The sequence below is a fragment of the Nematolebias whitei genome, chromosome 12 (assembly GCF_014905685.2).
Source record: "Nematolebias whitei isolate Nwh7 chromosome 12, NemWhi1, whole genome shotgun sequence".
In the NCBI taxonomy this organism is placed as follows: domain Eukaryota; kingdom Metazoa; phylum Chordata; class Actinopteri; order Cyprinodontiformes; family Rivulidae; genus Nematolebias; species Nematolebias whitei.
Genome location: NC_056509.1, coordinates 23,890,219 through 23,902,650, shown reverse-complemented (window position 1 = coordinate 23,902,650; position 12,432 = coordinate 23,890,219). Strand labels below are relative to the sequence as shown.

At 40.9% G+C, this 12,432-nt stretch overlaps 1 protein-coding gene across 1 annotated transcript in view; it reads right to left on the bottom strand.

Moving 5' to 3' along the window:
• Positions 1–546: 546 nt before the first annotated feature.
• atad2b (ATPase family AAA domain containing 2B) overlaps positions 547–12,432 on the bottom strand; it is a 96,152-nt gene continuing 84,266 nt past the window's right edge. Inside the window, exons 27-28 of the mRNA XM_037685751.1 lie at positions 7,266–7,394; positions 547–659 (exon numbers count right to left, since the gene is read on the bottom strand). Coding sequence (XP_037541679.1) covers positions 618–659; positions 7,266–7,394 — 171 coding nt within the window. The 3' untranslated portion in view covers positions 547–617. The remainder of the gene's footprint in view (positions 660–7,265; positions 7,395–12,432) is intronic.

Below are 12,432 nucleotides of genomic sequence, written 5' to 3'. Positions count from 1 at the left end.
GTGGAGTGTGTCCATGCTGTGAGCGTCCTCAGATGCTGAACTGGCAGAAAGAAGGAGCCCAGTGATAACGCAGAGATGGTGAAGAGTTCCACTCCAGGCCAAAGAGGCCTTCAACAGAGTCGCTCGGTGATTCAGAACTCCATCTCTCCTGGCGGCTCTCTGCAAACACACTTCTGCTGGTGAGGGTCTCTGTGTGTGTGAGTGTGTGTGTTGGTGTGTATGAGCTGCCTGCTGTGAAGTGGCCAGGTCGTGACATGACATCACCCAATCTGTTGGTGTGAAAAGTGATCCCAAGAGCAGCATGGATAAAAGTTAAGATAGCACCCGATTAGCACCAGGGTTGTCCATCACTGTTCATGTGTGTGACGCACACACATCTGCACACCTCCAGGTGTTTGGTTGTGTAAAATGGGTCTGGATCTGGCCAGGTTCCTGAGATGGTAGCACCAGTAAATGTGTCGGTTCTCCTCGTTTTCCAAGCGAGACGAGGGCGTTTGTCTTGAGAAGTTGGACTCAGCAGCTCCTTTACGTTCTCTCACTCCGCGCGCGTGTGTGTGTGTGTGTCGTCGTGGTCCAGGGCTGTTCAGGATCTACCTGAAAGGTGTGTCGTCTCCATCTCACAGGAATGTATCACAATGCTGGCTTCTCTCCTCCATCTCCTGTGACACACACACACAAACACACACACAGATCAGCACACGCTGCTTAATCCCAGCCAACACAGCACAACTGGATGTGTGTACAAAGCATCTGCGCGCCACGGCTTCAATATTACTCGGAAATTTCCCACAGCAAACAACGGCTTTCACCGTGATAAATGATGTAAAGTGAAGCTGCGGTAAGACGGGCGATACTTTCTCAGCATGAAAACAGCAGAGTTTGACACTGACTACATCTGAACTGAGCCGGAGGAGGAGAGATGGATGTTAGGCTGCAGCAGAGCGTGATTAATGCCTTGAAGATGTTCTGCTGCGTGTGTTCTCATCTGAATGCTTGATCGCTGCGACAGGGGCCCTTACCAGATATCAATTTCAGCAAAAGTTTGAAAAAATAATAAATAACTATCAACTTTAGAGCAAAAACCAATCGTACACTTGTAAAGATGGAAACTTTTCCACAGAGCAACACTTCTTTATGACAAACGTGCGTTACGCACAGCTTCCAGGAAGCATCGGAACGACGGGACTATTCGACAGGATTATCAACAGGAGCCTCGGCAGACGCTTCTTTAAGGTCGTCTTTTTTTTAGGTTGCTGTTTAAACGTCTGGAGAATGTGAGCAGTAAATCAAGACTCTCTGCACGTGAAACAGAAAACGAAAATATAAAACTGAAGAAGTTTTAGGTGCGAATTTCAAATGTGAACGTTTGTTCTCTTGATGTTTGCACTGATACGTGTTGGTCTGGAGATGAAGGGAACTCAAACCAACGTTCCCATTACTCGTTGGTTCTAAGATCAAGCTGCATCTTGCTTTGCAATGGGGACTTTATTTTTTGTCTCAAATGTTCAGACTCCCATCCCACTGGATGATGACCCTATTACTGAGGATGAACATTTTAAGCAAAAACCAATGTCAGTGATACTTTGAGCTTCAAAACATTATCCCTGCAGCCTCTAGCTATTTTTTAATAGTTGTTTTTACGCTGAAAGTGGAAAAAATGGGTACAAAGCTTTTCTAGCTCTGTTCTAACCTAACAAACATTCTTCATCATCAGGTTGGTTTAATTCTGTTTGGAGGTTCTCGTTGTTTGAGGAGGATGCTGCACTACTCAGTATTCTGTCTGATGAGATGAACAGGTTCCAAAACCCACAAAGTCTGTTGGGGGGAAATAAAGTAATAAAATCAATTAATACAAACAAGTACAAAGCCAGCAGAATGGCACAAAATAAATATATTTCACTGAGGACTCTGGTACTACCTGGACCACTGTGTTGCAATGGTAATGGTCATCAGCCATTATTAAATATACATGTCTGGCTGCATTCTTACTGGAAATGGCTAGTTCTATATTTGCACACTTTTCACTGTTACAGCTGTGCTTTTAGTTGCTGCTGCTGTAATTGTGCATAAATTGTGCACGGACAACAACCCATTTACTAGGCAGGTTTTAGGACAACAGTGCAGGAACAGCAGCCAGAAAATGAAAATGTGAAGAAGGTTTTAGCTTGAAGCTACAAGGCTTCAAGGCTGGCGCTTAAACCCCAAATCAAGGAGACTGGTTCTGGATCCTGTGTGTCGAGATGAGCCCAACTATATCTAGTCGGCACCTCTCAACCTCACACAGAAGCTCAGGCTCCTTCACAGCCAGACAGGGAGGGAAGTAAGTGCTATACGTTGTCATCATTGTATGTTCCCATACAATGACAAAATTAGTTCTCTGCATTGAACCCATCATCGCACCTGGGAAACACTCAGGTGAAGCAGTGGGCAGCTATGCAAGTACCCGGGGAGCAACTGGGGATTAGGTGTCTTGTTCAGAAACAGCACGACATGAGACAGGTTACATTCCATGTCCTAAAAGCCAGTTTTGTTAAGCCAGAATCAGAGTGTCAAGGACCCCGCCTTCAGCCACTGCCCTTGGCATCCTTAAGTCAAGATGCTTTTATTATTTAGAAATTTGGAATAAATTTAGATTTTTGTACTAAGAAGACCATTAACATGCATAAAAGAAAAACCAGTATCAATACACTCACCACTCTCACTTAACCTCCATTTATAACACACGCTTCAAATGCCTCAAGAGCACCCATCTTGTTTGAACCCTTTTAATCTACTCCCACCCAAGTTACTGAAATTTCTTTGCCAAACTAGTTTGTAAAGCTTGTGTGTCAGATAAACAAGAAAATGCCAACTGAGTGCAACGTTTCTGGACAAAAAGAGAATGATGCATCGGTTTTCTCCAGCAAAAGCTGAGAATTGGGTAACTTCAGCGAAGTTCTGCTCAATTAACGAGTATGTTCAACTTGGGCACTGCACAGATTAAGGTTAAAGGTCCAAGGCTTGAATAAAGTCTTTAATTGCTTCCTAAGACATAGTAAGAATATAAGGCCATACCCGGAGCAATACAAACAGCAATTTGTAGAGAAAAGCGGAGTTGGGACGTTGCAGTGCACAGGGCAAATACAGTCCCTGTGGTTTTAACTGCAAGCGGGTTGCAGTTCACTTCATCTGCTGAAAGGTCAACTCCTCTGAAGACAGAGAGACCAGACCTAGAGGAGGATGAGGGGAAGTAGGGGAGACAAATGTATGAACGTGCTTCATTTCACTCAGCTCCACCATTTACACAAATACCATGCACTTCAACAGAGTGCAACATTAAGTAGAAAGGGACGCTGCCGCCGTTTCCAACATCAACTATCCATGCGTCTGTGTGTGCACGTTTTTGCTCTCTCTGGGGAGGTACAAAGGGATGACCTGCTGTGCAGTCAAGCTGACTGTTGGAAACACAGGCAAACTAAACACGTGCCAGAGGAGCTGACATTTCTGCTCTCCAAACACCAATTTAGGCTGGCAGTACGAGACAAACCCAGGCACGTGCCCTCCCCTCCTTCACCAGTGGGTCTGTCGGCAGGCGGTACCACCTGGTCGACTGCTCGGTCTCTTCTCTTTCTGCTTCCACCTCTCTCTGACATGCTGACAGCTGGCTCTGGCTACCATCTCCACGACACAGCCATTCCTGGCCCCCCCGTCTACACTGACAGGCTACAGTAGCAGCAGGACATGACCAGATGGCATTCTGGGAAACTGTACAGCAGTCACCTCTGTATGGGAAACTGTCAAAAGGAATTAGGGGGAAAAAAGAAAAAAGAATCACCTAAATTAAGATTCTATTTTTGCCATTTTGTGGTTTTATTTTAGCAATAACTTGGGTCTAGTTTTAGTTATTTCATATTTGATTGTACCAAGATCATCTTGACTCTGTGTGGGACAGAATTTCAGGTTTTAACTAGAGTTAATTAACCAGTTGTCACTGTGTTTGTTTCCATCGCAACAACTAAATCTTTCTCACATTTTACGTTCTGTTGTGTCAATAAGGCCATTGAAACAGAAATATCTTCTGCCTCTCTCCTCCACCAAACTTTTTTTTTGGTTTCCTCCTGTCTCGGTGTGTATAGCTGTCTGAATCCAAGCTCCCACAGGAGACACTCGTCTTCTCAGATATCATCTGCCCTCCTCTGCTTTTCATGGAGCCCGGAAGGTAAAAACAAAGCTGCATATAAAATAACTTGGTGAAACTCAGCCTGAGTTTCTTCCCAGAAAATAAATAAAAAAAATACATAGACCTGGTAATTGTACCATAGTGAATAAATGCAATACATCTGATGTCTCATATTTCTGTTTCTTAACTTTCCTCATTTGTTAAAAAACAAAGCATTTTGGGAGTTGTTTGATTAAAAAGATAAACTGGCATTACATAACAGAGGAGCAATAACTATAAACCCATTAGGCTCCAGATTATCATCCTGACTAAATTATTATTCTGAATAGTTTATTACCTGTACACTTGCAGGATATTAGAAAGCCTGTTACTTTTATTAACCTGAGATAGAACATGATTTGAGCATTTGGTGTTTTGTTAATAATAAAAAGAAACAACACCAAACCTAAAGGCCTCAAAAGAAACAGTTTATTTTTTAAAGGTCAGATTTGATCCTTCTTGCTCCATTATTTGACATCTAAAAACCTGTATCTAACCTAACTGTGTCAATATTTCAGTTTTTCTGGTGCTTGTAGAAGCTGTTTTAAAGTTATTTTAAAAGAATGTTCTGAACTCTTTTTCCATTCAATGAAAATCTGTTGGTTTTACTCTGAATACTCGTCTCCACCTACTTCAGCCCGCCTGCACTCTTCTTTAGATAGTGGACCCCAGGAACATTCAACTCATTTACGTTCAACACCTCTTCTCTTTCAGCTCCACCTGTCTCCCTGTCATTCACACACAGAATTTATGCTGCTTCTACACACTTTTACTCCTCTCCTGAACATCCCTCCACCTCCCCAGGCTCTCTTCCACCTGTTCCCCACTTTCACTACAGATCAGAAACTCCATAGTGCATGGGGATTCCTGCCTGGTCTTATCAGTCATCTTAATAAAGAATATATGTAGAGGTGAACAAGATTATAAACAGTTCTAATTGTTCCATAGTCTGTAGAGAAACTGAACTTTAATGCTCGTCTTATAGAGAAGTAATACAAACAGCTGCTTGATAAGGACTACAGCTAAATCTTCAGCTCCAAAAGAACAATACTAAATAAAAAAGAAACAGACACCAAGTCCATTTTAATCCACAAGTCATCTGAAAGTTTTTTACTGGATATATTCCTTTAGATGAGTGTGCCAGTGGTCCTTCACTGATTTTCTTTAATCCATTTTCAAGCATCACTCTGCAGCTCTGTCGTCTTGTTCAAATATGGTCTTTCGGGCTCCAGAAGGGCCGAGATTGCAACAGCCAGATGTCATCAGGCTTCAGAATCCACAGTCCACAAACTACAGTGTGATGTCACTGCGGTTCTGTCCATCATTTACATCTTTATAGTTATTTTGTAGGAACTTCAAAACAAACTTGGGTCTTTCTATGGCCCACTTCTACATCATCTATCTGACCCATGTACAGTCTGATGAGCAGTGTACATCCCCAGTAGACCAATCAAGCAAAAGTAAATGCAGAAATCTCTGCTAATCCATGAGTGTGTACAAAGTTTGACATTTTACAGAATAGAGAAGTTCTACTAATTTACATGAGACAATTACAATATAAGGGTACGTTTTCACTTAAATACAAATATGTTGCTTATTTTGCGTTGTTTTTTGTGTTTAAAAAATAAAAATAAATAAAGCAGTATTCTTTTTTTGGGGGGGGGGGGGGGGGGGTCTGGGTTCTGTTTATTGCATTTATGATTCAATGCAATAAAACAAACAAATTGAAAAGGTACAGATCATTGTAAAACTTGGTTTATTTACATAATGACTTTATCCGCTGGATGTCCGACCCCCGAGCTGCTGGCTCTCAGAAGCTGTGGCCCCCTGAGCAGTTCTGTTGAATAGCCCTGATCTATAGGACGTCACACTTTCAACTACAGTAACAGCTCTTTGGAATTCACCTAGTTTCTGCTAAAACACTATTGTATGTGTGAAACTGGTATATTTGGTGTTTATTTTTTATAGATGCAACAAAAGAAAAGTGAACACATTTTGTTGTGGCAGGAAGCTATTCACAAATGGTGCTTTGCCACTGTCTCAGCTCTCATTGGTTCCGCACCAGTTAAGGGCATGCCTACTGCTGGTACCCACTCAGCTCGATTTATGGGACCACCTTGTTTGAGGCTCCATGCGAGCTGCTCGGCAGGGCCGATGTTGACGTACGCAGACTGCAGCCGTTAATGAGCCAGCAGAGCTACATCACTGGATGTCCCGCCCAGCAAAACTGCAAACTACATCTGAAGCACCACTTCCTCGTCGTATTGACCAGCGGCACCACAAGAAACGAGCGCATTGAGCAAACCGAGACATTGGCAATGATGGCACAGCATGGCTACACCTGGACTAATAAACAGTGCCGAGATAAGCTAGCAAATTCAAGTCTGAATATAGGGCGATTAAGGACCTCAACAAGTGGAGTGGTTCAAACACTAAAAGACCAGCTACGATTCCACCCACTTTGCATTGATGATCCCACCCACAGAGCAAGGAAACGGGTCAGCCTCCACTGTAGTGGCAAATCATCTACACCTGAGAAGAACCGAGAAGAGCCGAGTGGAGCCGCACTTACCAACGGCAAAGCAGCAAACGTGCCTAAAAAGATTCCATTTTAAATGTATTTATTTATTTATTTTACCTAGTTGGCTCATGAGTGTTGATACAACTCTAGTCCATATTTTGAGACTTTTGAGATTTTTTCAGCTTGACTGATTTTTAAGCTCGAGTCAAATAGCTTAACTAAAAACATTCCTCTGAATATGGTCAGGTTCTGTGCAGAAAATTAACGAGAAAACAAAAACATCCCAAGTCCAAATGGACTTTAGAAGACCTTCAGGGAGTCCAAAGTACTACTGATCAAGATCAGCTTAAAATATTACAAAAGGTCTGGCTGCTTGGTGGGAAAATATAAAGAAACTAAGAATAATATGATTTGTTTTAAGTGTTATTTTAGCAATAAGAATCATGGAATTTAGATTCGAGTATTTTGGAGTTGATAATTGAAAAATATATTTCCCATGGGGAGCTGTGACACAGATACATGAACATTAGTCTGGTTCTGTCTGACCTCCAGTAGCCGGGTCTTGTCGTACTCTCTGCGGTGCTGGTAGATACACTGGCTGAGAAAGGAGTAGAGTCTCTCCAGCTGCTCCACACTGTAGCCCTCACTCTTTTTCACCACCAAATCCAGAAGAGCCTGTAGGAGAAGATACAAATAAAATGGTTTTGAAGAACAGGTTAAAGCTTTATTCAGTATTAAAACATGTTAGAAATGCACATCATGCATTATAGCTGCCTGTGTGTGGAGTCGATATAGACTCAGACCTATAGAAAATGCAGTTGTGTGTGGTCAAGAGAAGCCCCGTGGCTGCTGTTTGGAGATGCAGCATTTAGAGGTCAGGTATATTCAAAAGCAATTAAGACCAGAGTGACAGCTAATTAAAGCTAATCATAATTAGAACCAAGTTTACATTTCACTGCTACTTTAATTAAAACATTCTGAACAGTCCACGACCCCTTTAATTGACCTGTTCTTCACATTTTACCCAGACCAAAGTCAGGGACTGTTTGTGGATTCATTCAAACGCGGGGCTCATCAGAATGCATTAGCTGCAAAGGCACGATATTTAATGTCATCATCCCTTTCACGAAGCAAACACAGAAATCTCAACAGCAGCTAAACGTGCATGTGTCTGTCTGTGTGTGTGTGTGTGTGTCTGTGTGTGTCAAAGAGAGAGACAGTGACCATGTCTAACACAAAATCAAGGCAATACTGTGATTAATAAGACACGGATGTTTGTCAGAGCCTTTCATCAAAGAACATGTGAGAGGTAATTACAGAGAACAGAGGAAAAATTGCAGAGGCAAAAAGGTTAGCAGTGCATTAATCACAGAACTTCATCTGACAGTGATTTCTGGTTAAGTAACAGCTTGATTAAAGTCAAAATATGAATCAAGAAAAACTCTGCTTCCCTGCTGACTGGAAATTTGCCTTTACAAACTAGTTTTTTTTTTTTCAGGTTTCAGTTTTAATCTTCATATCAAAACCTTATCTGCTGAGTTCCACCATGACTGAGCATCCCAGCTTCTACCAAGAATCTTATGTTGGTGTAGATCCTCCATCGTCCAGGTCATGGAAAACTGAATCAAAAGCAACTGGACGTCTTTTCTCAATCCAAAAAAGAAAAGAGTGCACAGAAGCTCAACATGAAGAATTACCAAACAATAATTTATAAACTTGAAACTTCCCACCTTTCAGCTTTGAATTAAGAATGATGAAATGATAATACTGAGTGATATTTGTGTTTTTATTTTTTTATATTTGCCTTTTTAAACGTTACAAAATTCTCTTGCACTGTAACAACTGAAACAGAAAAGTTACCAGTTTAAATAATAACCAGATTCTTAGCTGCAACCAACCTTGGTAACTCCAAAGGCAAAATATGTTTTTTTTAATTTACTGATGTTTTTTAAATCTTGGTTAAGTCATTCAGTTGTCTGCATACAGTTTGAATATTTTGTATGTTCATCAGAGCAGTGGTTCAAACAATGAGTTCCACCTCAGAAAATACTAAGCTCTCATAAATCACCATTATGACTGCCATAAAAATAATTATTTATATCAAAAATAAACAAAAAAAAGACCATTCTTAACTCTGACTGTGAAACTAAACCTTTTATCATCCTAACCTGAACCCTTCAGCAAACCCAGCTGGGGTTAGAGGCCTGATCTACCTAAACCAAGACCTCCACAGGTGAACGAGTCCAGTGCTAATGGCTCCTAGGGTATACCAAAAACTCTACCAAAAACTACAGTAATGACACCAATCCACTAAATAAACTTAATTTTAAACAACTTTCAAATTTTAACTCCTGAACTAAACCCAACAATTTTCAGTCAGGTCATCTGGACGGTTTCTTTTTTTGCTGAAACGTTTCACCTTCCATCCAGAAGGCTTCATCAGTCAAGGAAACACACAACACAAAACTGATTCTTCCCACAAACAGCTTACTCCAAAGTGGAACAAACCAGTATGTTGGTGCTAAGATGGTGTCTTTGGCACGCCCCCCTCCTCTGATGGCAGCCCTCTTCCTCATCGACAGTCATGTCAAACTGGTTCAAAACCAAAATAGTCTGTGCTCAGTAATCCAGGTATACAATCCAAGGAGGAGGGGGCGTGCCAAACACACCATCTTAGCACCAACATAACTGGCATGTTCCACTTTGGAGTAAGCTGTTTGGGGGAATAATTACTAAAAGAAGGACTATTTTGGTCCTGAACTAAACAAAAAAAGAAGGCTCTCAGTTGCCGTGCTGGCGTACACCTTCATTGTTAACTTCTGCTCCACACGGTTTCTTCCATTAGACTGATTTAAGGAGAGTTATTAAGATGTGAAAAACACAACTAACCCTGCTGAAGGGTGCAGTTTTAGAAATGATGGTTGCTGCATTCAATACTGGATGTTGCACCACATGCTCTGTGGTCTTGGCTCGTGTTCTTCTCCCCAAAAATTGTGTGTATAAGTTGTTGCTAGCAGGTCATAAAGAGACTGACACCATTTAAAATGGTCACTAACACACTGGTTAACCATTGTCCACTACAGTCTCTACAGGGGGTTCTCTAAATATTCTCCACTGCAGTTTTGCTTCAGACAGTTTCCATTGAACCAAGGTTGTTTTTGTTTTTTTTATTTAAACCACTTATCTTTTTGGCCAACTTCGCTGTTTAGTTCAGTTTACAACAAATACATGGATTGTAATTTTTTATTTAACTTGTTGTTCCCCGTCACAGAGCAAAAGGAGGGAAACCCCCTCCATCCGCCCACCCATGCATGTTGTGAGCACAATAACTTGAAAAACCAGTGAGGTACAGACTTCCATTATGGTGGGTGGCAGCATCTAGGTGTAAGAAAGCTTCCTTTCAAAAAATGAGTTGCCACGTCAAAATATTAAATTCATATCCATTTATTATATGAAGGAAATATTTAATGCACAGAGGTAACTTGTGTTCTGTATTTGTAATGAAAAAAACAAGTGTCAAATAAAAACTACAGGGATCATTAGAGCAGCTCTGATAACTAGATCTAAGCTGCATTTAAGATTTTCATTTCATTTCATTTTTATTCTAATTTGATCTGAGATCTACGTTTAAAATACTTTTTGAAGTGGGGGAATAAACGTTTATTCAGATTTGGTCTGTGGGCCTTGAGTTTCACACGCATGCTTTATATGAACTAACAAAACCAACTGGGCTTACAATTAAAAAGAGGTGTGAGAGGAACAACATTTAGACTGAACATATTTGAAACAGAGTAAATATTAACTAAGTAGAGTAAACAAAAATAAGAATATCAAGTAGACAAAAGTGAAACACCTGCTGAATAGATTTAATCTTAAACTTCCCTGAGATGTGTGAGGTGGAGTTTCCTACAGGACCCGTTTTCATCTCAGCTCCAGCTGCTGCAGAACATCAGCTGATGGTAAAATGGATGAACTGTTTATTGATGAGCAGACCACCTTCAGCTGAAAGGGAGACTGCGATGACGTGAAGATCCAACGCAATCTGCTGCCTTACAGAGATAACTTTTATTAATTGGCTTTGATTATGTATGTGAATGTTTTTGTACAAGATCCTGAAACAACTTCTGCTGTGACTTGGAGCTACATAAATAAACTGAATGGAATCACATTTTGATTGAAAGTAATGTCATTCTGCAATGAATAAATCATTACTTTTTTTACTGTACCTGTGTCATGTTCTCCCTCCTCTACAAATTGATTGTTGCTACCTGTGATGACTTCATAACCATTTTCATGCCTGTGTGCTGGTAAGTCTTCTTCATCAGTGATCAGTGTTTAAACTGTGTGCGTTCAACATTTTTGCCACGCAGATCGTGCATTTTACTTATGGTGGTAAATTACTCCAGCCTCCTACTCTGAGCCATTCAAAAAGTTATTGACAAGGCTGCACAAATAATAATAATAATAATGTGTTGTCATCATTGTATGTTCTTATACAATGGCGGAATTGGCTCTCTGCATTTAACCCATCCACCCCCAGGTGGAGCAGTGGACAGCTACTGAAGGTGCCCGGGGAGCAACTGGGGATAGGGACTTTCAGGTCCGAGTCGGCTGCGCTGCCTCTACACCATCTCGGCCCAAACGATTGGAGTGGCTGGACATTAATCTATGGTGGCCAAGGCCACCATTGGCCGCCTGGTAGTGGATAAAATTGCTCCCTCTGCTTGCCATCCGTCACTCTGCGTCACCTCTGACAACTTAAAAATAATATTTTTCAAAATTGTCTCTCCTCTTATACACAGTGTAACTCCTACCCACTTGAAATCGTGGAACTAAAAACATTAATCTTTACATGCATTCCCCGTTCAATCCCAGTCCAGAAAAACACTCGTTTGGAAAACTACAAACATTCACTATTTACAGTAAAACTTTCGTTGATGGGGGACATTGGCGTACTGCTTGTTAATTCTTAAGTTTCTCCTAAGTACCACAGGGATCATGAGTATCATCAGTGGTACTTGTACTACAGTTTGAGAACCAGGATATGAGCAAATTACAGCAGAATTTAAGCACGAGTGCTAAAGAACTAGAAAACCTTTAAATCTTTTTTTTTTAATTCATCACTGGAAACTAGTTTCATTTGAAAAACTTCTTGAGCTTGACTTCCATTTAAAGTTGATCATACCGAGCTCAATATCCTGGAAACATGACAGAGAATATAAAACCTTTCAAACATTCACACTTCCTTAATTTAATCTGGCAGCAGTATTGGATTCTCTGGTGATAAGGCTTTGACATAAAAACCTCCACTTGGCCAATCTAATATCTTCCAAGTCCCTTGACAAATAAAAGTACATACAGGAGCGCTGGTGCACACGCGCACACACACACACACACAACTAAAACTCTGAATTAATCCCAAGTAATGATCACCATCCTGGGTAGGAACATAAAGTGCAGTCAGCCGCTCCATACCGATAATATTTTATCCGTGTCTTTTTTTTTTTTTGTGCTTCAACATCAAGGGACTTCTCGTGCTCCATGATTTTAATGCCACCATGAAAACTTAAAAACGCAGCCAATTGGAGCACATCACAGTGAGGCGCCAATTTAATAGCTAATGAATAAAGGCTTTAATTAGCATCGTTGCAATATGGCCCACATGTATGAAAATGAAAAACACTTTGAGCCTCCGTGCAATATATGCTGCATG